General features: G+C 40.5%; 1 protein-coding gene across 1 annotated transcript; it reads left to right on the top strand.

Moving 5' to 3' along the window:
* The first annotated feature begins 258 nt into the window (after positions 1-258).
* tes (testis derived transcript (3 LIM domains)) lies at positions 259-14762 on the top strand. The gene is made up of 7 exons (XM_053426596.1): positions 259-481; positions 5324-5409; positions 6894-7362; positions 8437-9210; positions 10417-10632; positions 10811-10969; positions 12329-14762. The coding sequence occupies exons 1-7, from the start codon at positions 455-457 to the stop codon at positions 12518-12520; spliced, it is 1923 nt and encodes a 640-aa protein (XP_053282571.1). The 5' UTR covers positions 259-454; the 3' UTR covers positions 12521-14762.
* The last annotated feature ends 5075 nt before the right edge of the window (positions 14763-19837 follow it).

Here is a 19837-nt window from a genome sequence, read left to right as displayed (position 1 = left end):
GCATCAGAACTCTCTCATTCACTGTATATATGTTGAAAATACATTGAAACATGACCGTTAGAGAGTAGTTACTCGATGTTACAGCTTCCACGCTACTACATGCTGTTAATGTACAGAACATCTGCCGTTACTCATACAACTGCGTTGTAAACGTAGACTTAGCATCCTTTTCATTTGATTTAGTTTGTGATTTGGTGAGTTAGTCCTACAAATTTGCGAACACGGGTTTTCTTTTTTATGGCGTTGACCGGAAACGCGGTGGTGTTGCACGTTAACTCGACAGCAGTGCGGGGCGGAACCAGGGCAGAAGCTCCGAAGAGAAAGCCGAGAGTGAAGTCCGACTGTCGGGTCATTGTTTCTGTGTCCCGCTTCACCTCCGCGCCTGTCTCACTGACGGCTGCTCCAGGACAGGTGTTTCCCAGTCCGAGACAACTTCGCGCCCACACACGCAAACATGGAGATAGAGAAGGAAGTGAAGAAGGTAAGCTCTCCCTCCCCCTCCGCTCCTCCGCCGGGGTCTGGGAGCGGTAACGCCCTGAGAAGGTGTGCAGAGCAGCGGGCAGGTGGCGGGGCAAGTTCCGGTGTCACAGGACGACCCCTGGTTCCAAATTGTCAGAGTCATGTTTCTCCCCTGTTCATTCGTAAAACTTAAAAATGACACGCTGTGAGTAACAGCAGCTCACTCGTATCCGGCTGATGGATTGGGACATTTATTTGTGACGTCTTTTTATCTCGTTTGCTACTTTCCTCGTTCTTTGTGAATATTTTCCTGTCTCAAAAGTACAAGTACAAAGTTGTGAATGTTGTCAATAAGGTTTTGCTCGGCCTACCACCCAGAGTGCCACAGTGCAAGGGCGAGGACTGAAACAATAAGTCTTTGCAAAATTTGGCTGGGATAATGTTAATTTCAGTCATTTCCAGTTTCTACAGTATTCATGTTGTAGCATCACTGAGCCGTAACTCCTGCTAAAGGAAAAGGCTGCAGCGGTTGTGAAAGTTGATTCATACAAAGAGTAATTGTGGCCGAATTTTGAAGCTTCTCCCACGTGTGGTTTTTGTATGTTTAAATCAGATATTATCCTCCATCCTAACCCTAACCCTACGTTTACATATAGCTGTTAAAAAAAAACTTGCTAGAATCAGCATAATCACAGTGTTGGAATCCTTTGAAGAGCACAGTACTACAGTACTAACCCTCAGTCTAAGAGCTTTGTATCCAGAATGTGTGTAGACTGGACTGAAATTTGAGTGAGTACTTGGAAATGTGTTGAAAGCAGTGGCCCAGACATTCTTCACTGGGGCTTTTAGCCTACTGTTGGTATCCATTCTGATAACACACCTTCCCATCCCATTCAGCCTGAGTCTGGATTCTTTCTTAGACCTGCAGATAGCTTGCAGCTGTGGGAAGCCAGTAGAGTCTGTTGCAGGGGTAATAATCACAGTGTGATGTGTGCAGACATGAAGCTGTTGCATCAGTCACTCAAAAAGCTACAAGTTCAATTTGTCGCCACTTTGGCTTCAGTCAAAGTCCCAAGAGAGTTTCAAATGCAGATACATGTTTGTGGATATAATGCAATATTCGCTGACCAGAAATCATTGTGCTCCCAGCACAATTCAGGTAAAATACATGTTCCTGCTTTATACACCGGGACAAACTTTTGGTTACAGTTTGTTAAAGCATGTATGTGTGGCATGAAACTCATTCATGTTTGCGGTAGTATGTGCTTTTCCAGAACTTGCTAGCCGTTGCATCTCTTTACGGTCTTATTTGGGTCTTTTTTGGCTGTTAGACCATTCGAATGAAGCAGGGCCTTGAACCGATAGCTTATTGGTCGTTGTGGCAGCTGATCATGGACTTTGGTTACAACATGCCTACTTGATAAACAATAATATATGCCTATACTCACATTTACCATTTCTGGCAATAACAATAACTTCATTTCAATTTTCATTTCTATCAGACATCTTCTATTGTTTAAATACTTTGACACAACGTTTCTTCTAATCTAATAAGTGATTTGTGAATATGGGCTATACAAATAATATTTGATTTGATTCTTGCCCTGTCTGTCATTCCATTTGGTAGCTGGTGGTCAGTGAGACGTGTTGGCATTAAGATCACAAATAAAGTGCATTAAAGCCAAGATATAACTCTAACCTCTGATGTGATAGCTGGAATATTCTCCTTGGTGAGGGAGAAGCAGTGAACTCGCTCTCCTCAGAAATCCTCAGCACATAATGATATTGTGTTGAAGGTTGTTGAGCTTGTTCAATACTTAACGGCTCACCAAATATGTAGAGTTACTGTCCAGTTTATCTTTTGAGGTAGAACCTCAACAAATACCCGTTGTATTTGTTATTTATTTTACAGTTATACATATATTTGCTGTCAAGGGATTCAACAACTTCCTCCAAAGGTGCAGCTATGAGGCAGAACAAAAAATGATGATGTATTATAAATATCTATGAAGTTTCATCTTCAGCCCTCCAAGCTCCTCAAAAGAAGGAAGGGTTGGTCAGAGGAGTGAGGGTTGTTTACTTACAAGAAACCAAGCTGCTACAGCGTAAAACAGAAAGGTGGTTCTTGAAACATAAAAAGTCTTTCTACATTTTTGAACTTTTTAATTAAATTGTTCTCTGCTTCCATGAATCTGTTTGAGATGCCTCATATACAGACACACTGTAGTTCTGCTATCACAAGAGCAAAAGAGCTACTGGCCCTGCTGCAACAGAATGACTCATGAATATGACTCATCTGGTCTGAGCTGCATACTTTGTGTCTGAACAGCCTCTTGCAGAGTGCTGTCACCATAATTCCGTTGAAGACTTAATCATCATATGCAGTCACTGATAAACAGATGGTGTCTTTGTTCAAAAGAGAAGACACACACACACAAACCCACGCCAACTATGAGTAACCTCAGCGAGAAATGGCTAGTCTCCCTCACTATTCCCAGCATGTACATATTTAGACTTCCACAAGTGACCACTTTTTGGTTCAAACTTAAATCCAAACACTTACTTTAGCATTTAAGGTGTCTACAGCTCATGCGCTCATCCAGCGAGCAAAAAAATACAGTCTGAGGATAGAGGCAACAGAATGTAAAATGTCAGTTGAATTATGGATGTGCATTCAATATGTTTTGGTACCAACTGAAATGCTTCTATTGTACAGAGTATTAAACACTGAAATTGAAAGACAGATTTCAATAAAATTAGATACATTTCTGTACTTTATTGAGGCATGGTTTTTGTAAGGCTGGTATATTTATACTCTTACATTTAGGGAGTTTGGCTCCCTCAGTTATAGTTGAAGCTAGGGGTTGGTTATCCTAGACAAGCTACCAAGGGCTAGTTACAATCTGAAAAGATGCAACCCATTCATCCCAACACCTCCCATTGGCCCTGGAATAAAAAATAAGGCAGCAAAACACATGAACGTGCAATGACTGAGTTTTCTGTGAGTCAGTCGGTAACTGCTATTGGGACATAAAGAGAATTTCAACAATTATCATAAATGGAGTCTCCGAAACAAATGACCAGCCCTTCCTTTAAGTATTATTCCATAACAATTTTGTATTGAAACCTGGCTTCTGTATTGGCACTAGTCTTGAAAAAAAATCTGCTCATAGCCCTAACGTAATGCAAGAAATTACATCTTAAAAGCTATTATATGATTGGTCTGGATTTGGTCGAGGCTGAATAACTTTTATATTTCTATGTATTTTTTTATGTTAAAATTCGCAGAAGGTCAGCTATTAAACAACAGTGAATTTACAGTCAGGCTTAGCATGTTTTTTGTTTATATTTTATATATACAAAAGGGAAAGTGATTAACATAAAGCATTAAATAAGAAAGGTAACGCAATTGTTACTAAATTAAAACGGTATAAACTGAAAAATAAGTACAATATGTTATTCAAATAGATAGATAGGTAGACCTATAGATAACTCATCCCCTTGCTGTAATTCAGATATCTTATCAGATTTATTATTATTATGATTATTTTGTTTTCCAGACCAGAGTCACAATCCCTGTAAATGAAAAATATGAGCATCATACAACCTCTATAAATTCTGCCTTTAAAACTGAATGTGGGAAGCTGAGTGTGTGTGCAGCTTGACTGTGTGTGGACAGCTTGACTGAGATTCATTATGTGTTTGGACTTTTCATTATAACTACAAATCAAGTTGTTGAAAGTGGCTCTTGTTTTCCTCAACGACTCCCAAGGCACGAACGCCTCACACTCTTTTGGAAGATGTGATGAAAGCTAAAATGCTAAAGCATCAAGTTTCCAGCAATAAAAAGCGTCAGTCGCTCTCTGCATTCCTCAGTCATTAGTTTCTTTCAGGTCAGAAACTTCTTTCTGATATTAGGGATGCCTGCTGGAGGCCGTCAGCAGCATCAGTGAATTGTTGACCATATATGGTCATAAACAGTGGGAATCGTTGGACACTGAATACGGGGACAAGTGTGCCGTTAAAGAGAAGAGAGAAATAAAGTCCCAAAGACTGGAGAACAACTCAATATATTTATGGCATTTAACAAAGGCAGCTGGGAACTGTCTGTGGAACAGAGGTGTTGAAATAACATAAAACTATTTGTGTGGATGACAAATCATTTTAACCCAAATAAGAGAGTTTGTAAGACTTTCAACAGTTTATTGGATTATATTGTCAACAATCGTTTTTTAATCAAAGAGAACCTTTAATTTGCTATAACTTCCCCCTGTTGAAGTTTTATTTTTACTGTTAGTAAACAGAGGATCTTCCACTTCAATAGAGTACATTAATAATCGTCTTCTCAGCCTGCTCTGGTCTTCTGAATATTGCTGCAGTCTAAATGTATTTTCATTTCTCTTCTGGACTTGTTTCACTCAAGACAGTTACCAACAGAGATCATTTCCATTGTTAATCTCTCTCATCCCTGCTATGTACAGAAAAAAATACAATCTTGTTCCAGTTCCTCCAATCCCCTAATCCATACCTTCACTAAGAGCAACCATATCTGGAACTTTATACTTTGTATGACGTAGTATTAGGGCCACTTAAAGATAATCTGAGATTTCTAGTTTAAATTTACATGAATCAAAGTCCTGTTTCTAACGATAATATACTATTCAGACATTATTCTTATAAATGTCAAACTTTTTTCTGGTAAAGTCACAACTTTATTCTTTTATTATTAGGATTTTATTCAGTATCATGATTTAAAATGTGTATTTACGTGTTATCACTTGCCCTAATAAAGCTCAGCATCTCTTGTCACTGGTTGAACAGTCAAAAAAGTGATATCATTTATAACCATGTGCTCTGTTCACAGATGACGCTGGGCCACGAGTTTGGCGCCGGAGCAGCCTGTTTGAAATGCAAGGACAAGTGCGAAGGCTTTGAGCTGCATTTCTGGAGGTTTGTCGAGTTTTCTTTTTTGCAGCATAGCACCATCACAAACATTAATTCTAACTGTGGATATCCAGCTTCAAAGCCCATTTGCTTCCTGTGTTTAGAGTGAGGGACATATATATGAATTCAAAGGAATACCATGAATAAAGCGATGAACCTCAGGTGAAGATAGATACATCGTGGGTTTATTGGTCACTTGTCAGGCACGTTAATAAAACCTTATGAACCAGGACAGTCTTGATAAAATACATGCTTAATCATCACATTCTTCCTGAAATGATAAAAGGAAAGCAAAAAACGTGCGCTTATGGGCCGAGACTGGTCAATAACATCAGTTTACTTTGCTTAATGGAAAATATTCTGATAGCAGCAGGAGGCATCAGCCTAATAGGAACATTCTGTTCGTGAGAACTGCTCAGCTTTATGTTTACAGAGCTCCACGTCCTGTTAGCTTATTGTTAACAAAGGTGATGGCAATGGTGGAACCACCAGAACAGTGGATGACTTTAGGTCAGATTAGGGCTGAGAGCGGGGGCTATAGACCCTTAAAGGGGGTTCTGCTCCTTTTTCAACAAACTCACTGTTATAGGAAGCATGAATGTGCACACCTCTACATACAGTGCATATACATACAGACACTTTTCTCCAAATGAGGGATGGTCTTCATTCAGTAAAGACTCCGTCTTGACTGTCTGTCACAATGTGTGCTGTGGACCAGTAATTCCTGAATGCACTGTCCTATCTGGACATTATCCACACTTTACTCGTTTTCCTGAAGACAGCAGTAGGTGACCTGATGCCCACCACAGCGCCAGCACAAACACCCGGCCATGGCTCTGTGGTGGCAGTCTTTCATTTTTAAATGTCTGATTTTCAGCCAGGATTGTTGTTGAGCATAGGTTTTCAGATTCCCACTCATGAGACGTTGCTGGTGGCAGGGGTCTGACCACCTTTAATTCGTGCATATCATTTAGTTTACAGGTTAAGATCAGTTTATTTTTGAACTTCTTAAACAGAATCTCACAGGCACATTATGCAATCAGTTTTTGGCAAAGAGAGAGTAATGCACCGCGTGAACGTGAACATATCATAGAGACATTTCTGGAATGTAAATGTTGTCATCACTGCTGTGTGTTCTTGCATATACAAATTAAACTGAGTTTACACTGCTTGACCCAGCACTTGAGGGCACTTCATGCTTAAGGTCTGTGCACCTGTTCATGCTGAAACATGCCCTAAGTTGCATCATAACTACTCTGCAAATATGAAGCAAGTTGTGTTGAGGCCTGTGGAAGAGACAGATATGTGAAGGCAACACTGAACTTGTGGTGTTGGTTTACTATTGTAGCAGAATTGTACAGGATTGTTATAAATTACTACACAGAAATTAAAGCACACAAAGCAAAACCATCTCTCACCCTGAAAAACGAATGCATATGTTAATATTGGAAAAATTCCTGCCACAAATGCTTTCCTTTTCTTCTCTGCAGGAAAATCTGCCGAAATTGCAAATGTGGTCTCACAGAGCACGATGTGTCAATGAACTCAGAGGAGAACAAGAAGGTAGGCAAGTTGTTCGAGGACACCAAATACACTGGCCTCATCGCCAAGCTGAAGACCGACGGCATCCCCAGTTACAAGGGCAACATGGTGACCATCACTCTGCCCAGCTCAGCCACAGCTTACGCCGTACCACCGAGTTCCTCTTCCTCTGTTGTTCCCCCCTCGGCCCCGGCTGTTCCTGTACGGCCTGCTGGAGCCTCTGCAGCTGCAGCATCCATCAGAGGTCAGGCCCAGATTCAGCCTAAACCGGCACCTGCAAGTGTCGCACCAGTCAAGGCAAATAAATTGCCGTTCACTGTCAGTGCCACATCAGCCAATGTGATGCCAGTTCCCAAAGATGTGCCAATGAAGTCTGTCACCTATGAGTGGGCACCGCCAGTAGCTAATAAATACATGGTAAGGGTTCAAAATACTGGTACTTCACCTAATAAACAGTTCTGCATGAATATTATACCTTTTTTAAAGCTTCTCAAATGGGGTGAATGCTGCTTTTTAAGTTTTTAAATTATGCTGGTCCGACCAAAAATATCAGCTCAGAGAGAACTTGTGTTTGGCTAAAATATGAATTGACAAAACAAAAAATAATTCAGAGATTATGGATGAAGACAAACATAAGCTGCAGCTCTAGCTCCATCACAATGATATTGGTCAAAATATTTAAATTATTCAGTGACAACTAGGATTTTGTGATTTGAAAAACACATGAACTATTGTTTGAATCTACAGCTAAAGGTCTGTGGGAGGATGCCATTTGAATTAGCCCCCAAAATAACCTGTGCTTTAAAACACCAGTAACTTGCACTTTGTCCCAAGGAGTATACATACGACAGATCTCTGCCATCTAGTGTGCTGGAATTAAAAAGTTTTCAAGGGGTTGCCTGTTACAGGGGTATTTGGACCAATAGAGTCTGTAGCCTTTATTCTAATAACGTTTCCAAGCCTGATTAACTGAGTAATTGACTGAAATAACTTCGAAGCACCATTAAAGTTTGTGACCACACATCTATTTTTCTTTTTACTAGCTTGAAAAAATCATAAAACTAAGGTCCACAACCTCTTTTTAAATGCAGTTTAGAATTTTATTGAAAAAAAACTTTGATTAGCAACGGCAAATTATTTGAACACTTAGTCCACATATCTAACTTAAAAGTTATTAAGATCACTCTGCAGGGAATGTGGAAAGTGCTGATGATTATAAACATTTTAATAGCAGCAGTTCTCACAATCCCACTCATCTTCTGCCTGGTACTAAGTTTCCCAGTCTTTTATAAGTCTTGTATCTGTCTTTGTTTAGTCTCGTGCTTTATCCGTTGGACCTATGTTTTGTTTGACTTCTCACTAAACAGAACAGTTTCCCTGTTACTTTATTTCTGAATGGCCCTCAATGTGCTCTTCTCATCTCTGGCCCTCATACTTTCCTTATCCCATTTGAGCACAACGACTTCTTTTCATTTTCCCTCTGACTTCCAGGCGGTGCGTTACATCGAGCTGCTTCCACCAGAGAAGCGACCGGTGTTCGGTACAGAGGGAGCGGTTTACCGTCGGCAGCAAATGGCCCTACAGCTGCCCGAGCATGACCAGGACCCGTCCAAATGCCATGAACTGACTCCTGCCGAGGTCAAGCAAATGCAACAGTTCGTCCGCAAATACAAGGATGAGGCCCTGGGCGTGGGAGATGTTATCCTGCCTGAAGAGATGGCTCTAGTTCAGGCTGGAGGGCAGGGGGGAGCTGGAAGTGTCGGGACTGGAGGTGTCGGTGCTGGAGGTCCACATGGTGCTGGAGGTGTCGGGGCCGGAGGTGCACATGCTGCTGGTGCTGGAGGTGTCGGGGCTGTAGGTGCACATGGTGCTGGTCCTGGTGCTGGTGCTGGTGGTGGAGGGGCTGGTTTTAGACCGGAAGTTGAGATTGCTGGAGCTGGCTCAGGGCAAGGGGCTGCAGGCAGGGGTGTCGGGCCTGGTGGTGCTGGATTTGGAGCTGGTGGTGCTGGATTTGGAGCTGGTGGTGCTGGATTTGGAGCTGGTGGTGCTGGATTTGGAGCTGGTGGTGCTGGAGCTGGAGCTGGTGGTGCTGCTGGAGCTGGTGGTGCTGGATCTGGTGGTGCTGGATTTGGAGCTGGTGGTGCTGGTCAACTCTCAGGGCCTGGGACTGGACCATCTGCTGGAGGAGCCTTGGGCACTGCTGCCACCGCTGGAGCCATGGGCCTCCCTGGAGCACAGCAGGCTGGGGTACCACAGAAGAACTTTGTAAGATGTTTATATTCTTCTCTTGAATATTATCTAACAGTCTGGCCTCTGTCAGTCCAAGTCACATTCCTTAATATCTATATTACACTGTCACAGCAGGATAAATTGATAGAAACATTATCTCAATATTAAAATTTATATTTTCTGATATTGCTATCTCATATTTTGTCAAATGCATGCAAATATTCAAGTATTGTATTTGTCATTATGTCACCAAAAGTCACCATATATAACCACAATGTATTTTTTTATATAAATTGTAATCACAGATTTGTGGGAATCAATAATTCCAGACTGGACACTAGATGGAGCCATAAGACCAACATTGACTCAGCTTTAATCAAGCTGCACAGTTGTTTAGTTATGATCTCTGGGTCATGTGGCACAAATTACGTTTTTTTTTCTTATCTTATCAACACCATGTGCAGTTAGTTAAGTCTTGCTGCCTGGAGTCTTATGATTTACTCCTGTTTTTCTGGTGTGAGTCATACTGAGAAGAGATTTAATATTAAATCTAGAAGCAGCAGTTGTTTTGCAAGAGTAGCAGCAAGAAGTGAGAACATAAATCAGCATCAACCTTTTTTCCAATTTTTATTTTCCTCCCATGTTCATCTTTCTCTTATGTTGGAAGCTCCTGGTCTTTTTCATGTGTCTCTGTATTTATTCTTTCACTCCCTATCTTCACGTTATCCTTCCACATCCGCCTTGACACCAACACTGCACCAGCATTGGTGTTATCATAATTCAAAACACAGAGGTCAGGCCACAGTAGCAGTGTCGTCTGTCATGTGAGCGAGAACCTCAGCTTTTTGTGTCATCTGAAGCAGAAACTTAAAATGTTCCCTCATTAAAAGCCCTTTTTGTTACATGAAACAATGCCTGAATTTACTATGAACTGGACTTAAGGAGCTTTTTATGTAAATCCGCTGAAAAGTTCTGGAAGTACATAATAATTCATTGTTATGTGTGGAGGGGAAGAAATCTTTTTAGGACGGGATGAAATTTACTTTTCTAACCCCAGTAGTAAAAATCTTCCACTCGTGCTCTGTGACTTACCACTGGAACTTTTTGAAATTTTATTGTTTTAGTGATTAGTTTCGAATTTGAGGAAAAAAATAGGTGGAAGAAATTTTTATGAAAAATGTTGAGAATAGAAAATAATCACAACTCTACCTTAATCCTATCCATCTCTGTCATCCTTTCCAGTCATGCCATCACTGCCAGCTCCCGATGGGTCTTGGTGAGCCGGCCGTCTACGCCGAGCGGGCTGGTTACGACAAGCTTTGGCACCCAGCATGCTTTGTGTGTTGTAAGTGCAATGAACTACTGGTGGACATGATTTACTTCTATAAGAAAGGCAAGCTGTACTGTGGACGCCACTATGGAGACAGTGAGAAGCCACGCTGTGGAGGATGTGATGAGGTGAGTGGGGATCATTCACATCGTTTTAAAAAGTATTCTGGACACTGTCAATAGTTTTATTAAAATTTCTTTTCATTCTATTGTGGCATGTTGTTGTTTTATTGTGCTCTCATCTCTTTCTCTGCCATTTTGAGCTTGCTGGCGATTTTAATCCAGTTTTCTGGGTTTCTGTCCACAGCTGATCTTCAGTAATGAGTACACTCAGGCTGAGGAACAGAACTGGCATCTGAAGCACTTCTGCTGTTTCGACTGTGACTGCATCCTCGCTGGTGAGACGTATGTGATGGAGAATGAAAAGCCTGTCTGCAGGCCCTGCTACATGAAGAACTATGCTGTGGTGAGACCCTATTTCTTGTTTTTCGATAGTTGAAATAGTTTAATAATTTTTTTGGACACTGTTATTAAAAACACAATTAAGATCACTAAGACACACTTTTAGTTTTAGAACTGGAACTACTGAGAAAAACAACAACTACCTGATGAGTGCAAATGCTTCTCTGACCTACAAAGAATGGTTTTTAGATTTATTCTTATCCTTTACTTGTGTTTATTGACCTGTAAACTAAATAATGTGATTTATCTTCGATGAAATACATTAATATTGGTTTTAAAAGCATTCACCAAAAATAAAAATCTATGTATGTATGGGATGAACATGTCTCATAACGCCACCAAGTGTTTCAAACGCTTTTGAACCTCTCAGGACCAATGCTTGCACAGAGTCAACTGTTTTAGATGTCTCTTCGTTAGGACATTTATATATATTTGAAAAGGATAAACTCTCTATTCAAAGGTGGGTGGCCCATCACCACCAGCGACCACTCATGAGTGGGAATCTTGAAATCTGTGCTCATTTTCTTAACCACCACTTTGACCCCCATCCCTTCCTATCCTTTGGCTGTGACCCTAACACTAACCCTACTGCCTGACATGTTGTAGCTTTAAACTTAGGCTGATATTTTGGTCATTTTTTAAAATTAAATCATAAAATAAAAGTTATCTAAAGAAAACAATCTCTGTGTCCCAGTCAGAACATGTGGCTGTAGTGTTAATAACAAGTGTACGTGATCCTCCTCTTGTGCCTGTGTTGTGTTTAAAAAGTTTGACACAGCGTATCTCAGGTACAGTCAGTTTATTTTGATTGGGTGTTATGCAAATTAAACAACAGACCTCCGTGAAGGAATGATAAAAGAGAACGATTGTAAATGAGCACCAAGAATGTGAAGCACTCGGCATGTGTTGACATGATTTGTCCAACATAATCCCCTGCAAAGCCACAGTTTTTATGCAACGTCACACTTTTCTTCACTTCTGAGGTTGCCTTTGTTAAAGAACTAGGGATTCCATTGTTCTACCAAGCAATTTTCTATCAAATAAATACTTGAAGGTAGGGTTGGCAAGTTGTACCTGAAAAAACTTGTTAAAAAGATTAAAAAGTCAGTCTCTGTGGCCCCTGCAGGATCATAATAATCACGACTGATCATTTTTCATGTAAGAATTAAATGATGAGAAACTTGTCTCATTTTCTTTCACTTTTAATATGTTTTGGTAATATGCTGAGAAAAGGCAAATGATTGACAGACTTAAAATGCAAAGTTTGAATATCAACATGAAAACAGAACAGTCAAACATGTAAAGCATCAAAGTAAAAAGACCCATGTGAGACCTGACATCATCACATCCCTCTCCATCATAGAAATGCTCAGCCTGCCAGGCTGCGATGGAGCCCGAGGCTCAGAGGGTTTCCTACGGCGAGCACCAATGGCACGCTGCGCCAGAGTGCTTCAAGTGCTCCGGCTGTTCCAAGTGCCTGGTCGGCCAACGCTTCATGGCACAGCAGGGCTTCCTCTTCTGCTCTGTGGAGTGCAAGAAGAAAACCATGGCTTAGAGGAACCAGGACAGGTTCGACTAAGACTCGAGCCAGAGCAGGGAAAATCTAACAATTGTGCAACTGTGCAAAGTCAGAGATTGTAGTTGTGTTAACATTAACATAGAGTGCCTAAAACCTCTAATATAGAGATGTACTATATTTACAAGGCCATTTGCATGTGGGTGGCTTTTTCATCTATGAAAGACCACAGTGTTGATAAATCAGTCTAAACTAGGATGACACCTTAACCTATTCTGTCCACTATGTTCTTTGCCTTAAAAACCAGCGGTCTCCCTTTTAATAAGGATTTTGTTTGTACTGTTTTTTTATACTGATGAGATTAACTTTGTATTGGTTAGAGGTGACAGTCCAGTTATTTAATGTTAAACCTGTGTCTGTTTAATGGTAGCACTGTTCTACTCCTAAATCTTTGATTTAATACAACAAGCATCAGATTCTCACCCTCTATGCAGCGATATGTTCAGCTCTATCAGCCAGGTTTGGTGTTGATTGCTTCCAGTGCCTTGTTCCGGATCAAATTTAAAAGTAATAATAATAATGGGCAAACTTTATTCTCTTATAATTATGCAGCAAATTTCAAGCGCTTTAACCGAAGAAATAAATAAATAAATTTGGATATAAGTGTAATAACTGGAAGTAAATAGCCTCAACTCTGATGACAATAAAGGCTTAAAGCAGCCACCTGGTTAGAGACCATCGCAATGTGTGGTGTGGTAGTATTTTCTAGAGCCTGATCGTTATGGATCTGGAGGCAAATCTCGATACTGATATTGGGGTTTAAAACACTTGATTTTTGCTGATACTTATTTCCCAAAAATTGGCAAGATGTAATTTTCAAACCCTGAAAAATGAAATGTAGTTGAGGCTTGAATTTACAACTTATATTAATAAATGTTATTCTAAATAACAATAAATAAAAAGAAAACTCTAATAAAATACAATATATAGAACTGATAAAGAAGAGATTTTTTTACATAAATGCACAAATGTTCAGCATTTTTCCACATGGGCAAACATAATTACGGCCAGACAGTAAATTGGTCGGGCTCTAGTATTTGTATGTTATCTGAAGGGAACCAAACAATGTGATGGTATGTGGTGCTCAGGTATATGATAGGTATTTCTAATATCATTTCCATTAATGTATGTTAATGTGGCTTACAAAAATGCAAGAACATATTTGCAATACTCTCAGACGGCATTCACTTTTATATAATGCAATTGCATCACCATGTAGTTTAATTTACAACAATACCATAAATTGTATCCTCATAAAAAGCAGTTTCCCACTGATCTAATGCAGTCTTTAGGTGGTCTTCACAAATATTCAACTACCGCATTATGATTGCATTTGATTGCACTGGTATTTTCTTTATTTATTCTATATTTGCTTTCTAAGATGCTAAATATAAATTACATTAAAGGGATAGTTCATCCAAAACTGAAAATTCCCTCATTATCTACTCACCTTGACATTCACGGTGTTCAAGTCTACACAAAACGTTAGGAGTCTCAGGTGAAAACAGTGTTGCAGCCAAATCCAAGTAAATGGTGACCACTTCTCCACTCGAAAAAAAACAACGTGTGGTGTCATCCAAGTGTCTCTAAACCCCGGCATTTAAATTTGACGAAACTAGTTAGATTACAAGCTTATTATTTTTAGCCAAATGTCTGCTGATTTCCTCTTCCAGACGTGTGCATCACGTTAAAAGGACAGTTGGATGACATCCCACGGGCAGTATGGACATTTTCATGTTTTTTAAGTTTGAAGAATTCATCATCATTTACTTCAATTTGATTGGATTTGGCTGCAACACAGTTTACCCCTGAAACACCAAAAGAGTTTAGTGGACTCAAACACTTCACCCACCCCTCCATCAGCAGAGTGGTGAGTACATAATGAGGGAATTTAAACGTTTGGATGAACTATCCCTTTAAGCATAAATCAAAGGGATAAACAAATCAAACATGGACTAAAGAAAATATGTATTCTCCCCCTGCAATTACTTAGGATTTTCCAGACCTGGTTTTGTTCAGGTCTGCTTGTGTCACTGGCCCCACGATAGATATAAACACTGTAATGCTGGGTGTCACATAGGAAGAACAGCAGGTTTGACATGGTTCCCAAAGACTTGATGAAATAAGGAAAACACTGTAACGCATCAGACTCCTTCAGTTCTGTTATGTTTGTGCCATGGATTTTCCCTTTCATGCAATAAACTGCACTTTAAAAACTAAATCCATAACGTGGCTCACGTTACTTTTTTATTTGGCTGCTATTTACAGCCTCTTTTCACACAACTGTGTTCCCTCATGCTTGACTGTACTCCAATCAACCTCTTCTATAACGGTTTTCTATAGGTACAAGAAATGGTTCCACTGCATCTCTCAATTTCTGTTGCTGTTAGCTGACGGCACAAAGAGGAAGCTCAATATTTCCGTCATGTCTTTTTTTTTTTCCTGAAGAGGTTGGTGCTGCTGCATCACCATTCCCTAAGCAGACGCCTCCCAGTTCTGTAGATGGATCACTTTCTCATCAAAGAATTTGCCATTTGACTCACACTCAATTAGCATGCAGCTTATTACCAGAGAGTTGGGGTGACAATCTTAATCATAAGAAGCAAGCGAGGAAATGCATATTTGCTGCCTTCTTTCCTCGCATGTACCAAAGCTGGACACCCACCAGGCAAACAGGGTCATGTCCTGGTGGGTCAGTGGGCTGTCCAAAAATGCATAAAGCTCTAGATGCCCATTTCTGGCTCTTGACCTTCTCTTGGCATCCCTATGTTGTGCACATGACAGTGAGCTGTGTGCATGTACTGGGACTGCATGGTCTCACTGGCCATTCACAACCAAGTCTAAACCTTCATGTTGAGCTAACATTGGCTCTAATTAATTTAGCCTTTACAAAATAAAGATTTTTCTTTTAATTGCAACTTTCACAACACTGTTACAAGGTGCTTTACATATACGAAATCTGCATTGATAAGGGAGTGATGCATCTCACACAATGCTTTCTTTACAGTCTGATGATATGTTATATTGTTTATGACAATGATTTCACACACAGTCAAAGACTAGGATTATACTTTTTGTGGCAGTAGAGGAGAATCCATGAGATGTACAGGAAGTGGGAGGGAGAGCACCTAGAGGAGCAGCATCAACCGCTGACCTTGAGGGACGGGTATAATAATGTTAGCTGTAGAGGTTTAGACACAGGTTTATAGCCAACTCTCAGTTCCTCCTCCATCCTCTTAGACTGGACGCTTCAGCAATTCACTGCTCGAAATCAAATAAAAGATTGGACTGCGAGATGGGGCACATTGCATGGTCTTTGACACATTCTGTTGATCGTTATTTTCCCTCTGCCTCAGAGGTTAAGTTTCTGTCTATGTTTGTTGGTCTTTTAGCAGGTTTATGCAATATGTTGTGGAGGGATGGGGCCTGGCCCAAAGAAGAACCCACTAAATTTCTTTAACATCATGAGATTAGGTATTTTCCATGATTTCTTAGATAATAATTCATGGATCTTGATGAAAACAATTTGCACTGTTTAGGGGACTGATATTTACAAGTGTGTGTGAAATATGGTGCAAATACAAATCTGGTTCTAGTGAATTTAAATTAGGTTTCATAATGAGACTGTTGGGTCTTGGTGCAAAGATGAGTGCCATTACAGTTTATACTAAAATATTCACATATTGTGAGTAACTAACTTTGACTCTCACAGGACCCATTTTGACTCAAGATCTGACATAACACACATAAATGGAATCTCTACCAGGTCGGCCATGATGGAAAAACAACCTCCGAGGATCTCGTGTTTTCATTCACTAAGTGGAAACTGTGCACAATTCAAGGAAGCTCCATCTCTGAGGAGCCCCATTGTCTGACATGGCAGTCGGCCCAATGCTGCGCTGCTATTTCCTCTCTTTCAACCACAACACTACCAGACCTGATGTGACCGAATCGCCTGGCCTGCCCCAGTATCACGCCTTTTCATCATCCTATCCTTGCTCTCATTTTCACATTTCAGAAATTGCTTTATTTCCCCGTTCTTCCACCACAGGAAGTCAGGGTGCATTGGCTTAAGATTTGTAGCTCTGGTCAAAGAATGAAAGCGTTTGTTTTCTGGAGAAGTAAAAGCAAGTCCTCTCCTGTTATCTTACCTAACAAAGGAGTCACGTCCACTAAAAGCAGTGTAGAGAGGGGTGGGGTCTTCTTCCTGTAATTGTGTGACGGTTGGAATTTGCATGTGATTTGTTTCATTCTTGAATTTGCATCAACTCTATCATGTGTACACCAGCCTTCCCATGCTTCTCTCCCAGGCAGCGGAGCTTGTTTTGCTCCCTAGCTCTCACTGTTTGCTCATGGAAAATGGAGCTGAGAGGCCAAAGTGTTGATTTGCTTGTGGTTTCCCTCACCAGCAAAAAGCACTGATGAATGCTTCTGGTTCTCCCTGGGGAGTTGGATGATGCTGATATGGAGCAGAGCACTGTCGGGCCTGGATGACAGACAAGAGCAGCACCCTCTGCTTTGTATTTGTCCTCTGAGTCTTTAGAGTCACTGTTCACTGATAGTTTCTGATAGGTAGATAACTCTACTAGACAGCGAGGTTTGTCATCCTGATAGGCCTCATGAACCCAGGGGTGTAAATAGATGGACAAAAATGTACTCAGGTAAAAATAACAACATTTCTACTTCAGTCAAATTAAGTAAGTATGAAAAGTGGAAGTACTTGAGTGTCTGATTTTAAGGTTCATTTGTCATAAGAGACACATATGAAGAAGACTTGGAAAGCCATGAGCCAAAAATTAACTAATTTAGTCTGATGCCACCATTTAATAATCACCCGAACATTGAGTTGTGGTTGCCTTTCACTCAATGATCACCAAATATATCAAATTTTTTTGTCAGAAGTTTCTAAATTGACGAATAGATATCAATACCATCCAGCCCAGACTGCTGAAGGCCAAACTGGAGGGCACGCAGGTGAGTGCTCCCCTCATCAACTGGGTCGATGACTATCTGACGGGCAGACCACAGTTTGTGAGATTACAGAACTGTGTGTCTGATCGTCTGATCAGTAACATCGGGGCCCCCCAGGGAACTGTGCTGTCCCCCTTCCTCTTCACCACATACACTGCTGACTTTAAGCACTGCACAGAGACGTGTCATCTGCAGAAGTTCTCTGATGACACGGCCACTGTGGGGTGTGTTGAGGGCGGAGGGGAGGCTGAGTACAGGGACCTGGTTGACCACTTTGTGAAGTGGTGTGGGGAGAACCGCATGCAGCTCAACGTGAAGAAGACGAGGGAGATGGTGGTGGACTTCAGGAGGAACAAGCCCCTGCCCTCTCCTGTCTGCATCGGTGGTACGGATGTGGAGGTGGTCCCTGCATACAAGTACCTGCGTGTCACACTGGACAATAAACTGGACTGGTCCACCAACACAGAGGCCGTCTACAAGAAGGGCCTGAGCCGGCTTTATTTCCTGAGGAGGCTCAGGTCCTTCAATGTCTGCAACAAGATGCTGCAGATGTTCTATAAGTCTGTTGTGGCGAGCACCATCTTCTTTGCTGTGGTGTCCTGGGGTGCGGGCATCAAGGCTAAGGACGCCAACAAACTGAAAAAACTTATCAGGAAGGCAGAGTCTGTGGTTGGCTCTAAGCTTGTCACCCTGGAGGAGGTGGTGGAGGAGAGGATGCTGGCAAAACTGCTGGCAATCATGGACAATCCCTCTCACCCCCTCCACAAAACACTGGACAAGCTAAGGAGCAGCTTCAGCCACAGACTCATTCAACCCCGCTGCTCTAAGGAACGATACAGGAAATCGTTCCTCCCAACCGCAATAAGACTGTACAACTCATCTACCTCTGTCAGAGCCACCATCACAGAACTGCACTAAACATACCTGTCTCAATTCATCACTTTATACAATAATATTGTCTTTTGCACACTCTGTCTACATATTCTTACACTCACAGTATATTATATTATCTATTGTATCGCCAAATACTTATATTGATACCCGTACTATATATTATATCATACTCTTTGTATATTCTTTGTATATATAAGTCTATATACACATATTTTATTTATACATGTGTACATGTTATTATTATTATATTTTACTATTATTATTATTATATATACTGTTGCTGCTATTATTACTATATACTGCTATTATATTGGTATAATTACTATCATATATAAATATATATTATATACTATATGTACTGTACTATCTTTTATATACTGTCTAACAATAACATTACCATCATATCATCATCAGTACTATTACCATCATCTGCCACTGCACCTTATCTACCTATTTTATCTTGTGTTTCTGTTTTTATTCTTTCTACCGCAATATTTTATATTTTATATTTTATTCTATTGTATTGTATTTTATTGTATTCAAATGTACCGGCTGCTATGACGACTTAATTTCCCCTCGGGGATGAATAAAGTAATCTATCTATCTATCTATCTATCATACCTTTTATCAGTATATATTGTTTTACTTTGCTCTCTCTCCTACTGCAATTTATTTATCCAAATTGTCGATATGTTTGACGTCATGTGACTTCTGGTAAAATTTCGGATGCAAATGAATAATATATTAACCTGCTCAATACTATATAATGTTAACAGAATTTCACAATAATGCATCCTACAATGGAAGTTTTTTCTTGCTCAGCCCATTCTTGTTTGTAACGCTGTTATGTGACGAGCCATTCTTGCAATGAGTCTCCTCCTAGAACAGTTTTGCCAATGCAGTGGCATTGTGACAATTTTCCATGCAAATAGAAATCACATTGTAGTCTGCAGGAATCCAATTTGGTTGCAGAGAGAAATCTCTGTGAGTTGAGTATGTGGAGGACTCTCAAAAATCACTATCACTCGGTGTCATCAATAATAGTCATGAATGCCTAAATGTGACAGCAGCATCCACACACGCTGTATTCAGTGTGCAGGCAGTGCGTCAGAGTCACACGAAGACTAATAAGAGATATTTTCTACATTTTTGGGGAATTTGACATTTCGTTTTACGCAACCTTCAGCTTGGACAGTGTGGACACACCACATGAGACAGACTTAACACAACCGAGCATAAGTCTATTTCACGGTTTTATGCTACGGTATACAACACACCATGTAGGCTACTGTTGTGTTCTTAGCTAAGCTCAAACATCTACAGTATATTAAATTAAACAAATTAATTCTCCAGATTGGATGATACAAATAGAAAATACAGCTTTTGACAATCGGTACAAAAGGTTATGTAAATTCCTTGTTCCACTGCCTT

This window comes from Pleuronectes platessa, chromosome 7 (genome assembly GCF_947347685.1).
Source record: "Pleuronectes platessa chromosome 7, fPlePla1.1, whole genome shotgun sequence".
In the NCBI taxonomy this organism is placed as follows: domain Eukaryota; kingdom Metazoa; phylum Chordata; class Actinopteri; order Pleuronectiformes; family Pleuronectidae; genus Pleuronectes; species Pleuronectes platessa.
This window is presented reverse-complemented; position numbering and strand designations above follow the sequence as displayed.

Bases quoted from the DNA above. Each gene is read 5' to 3' on its own strand.
- tes (XM_053426596.1), top strand. From the start codon at position 455: ATGGAGATAGAGAAGGAAGTGAAGAAG. The intron at 7,363-8,436 runs GTAAGGGTTCAA...TCTGACTTCCAG, and splicing joins CAGTAGCTAATAAATACATG to GCGGTGCGTTACATCGAGCT. The intron at 10,970-12,328 runs GTGAGACCCTAT...TCTCCATCATAG, and splicing joins ACATGAAGAACTATGCTGTG to AAATGCTCAGCCTGCCAGGC.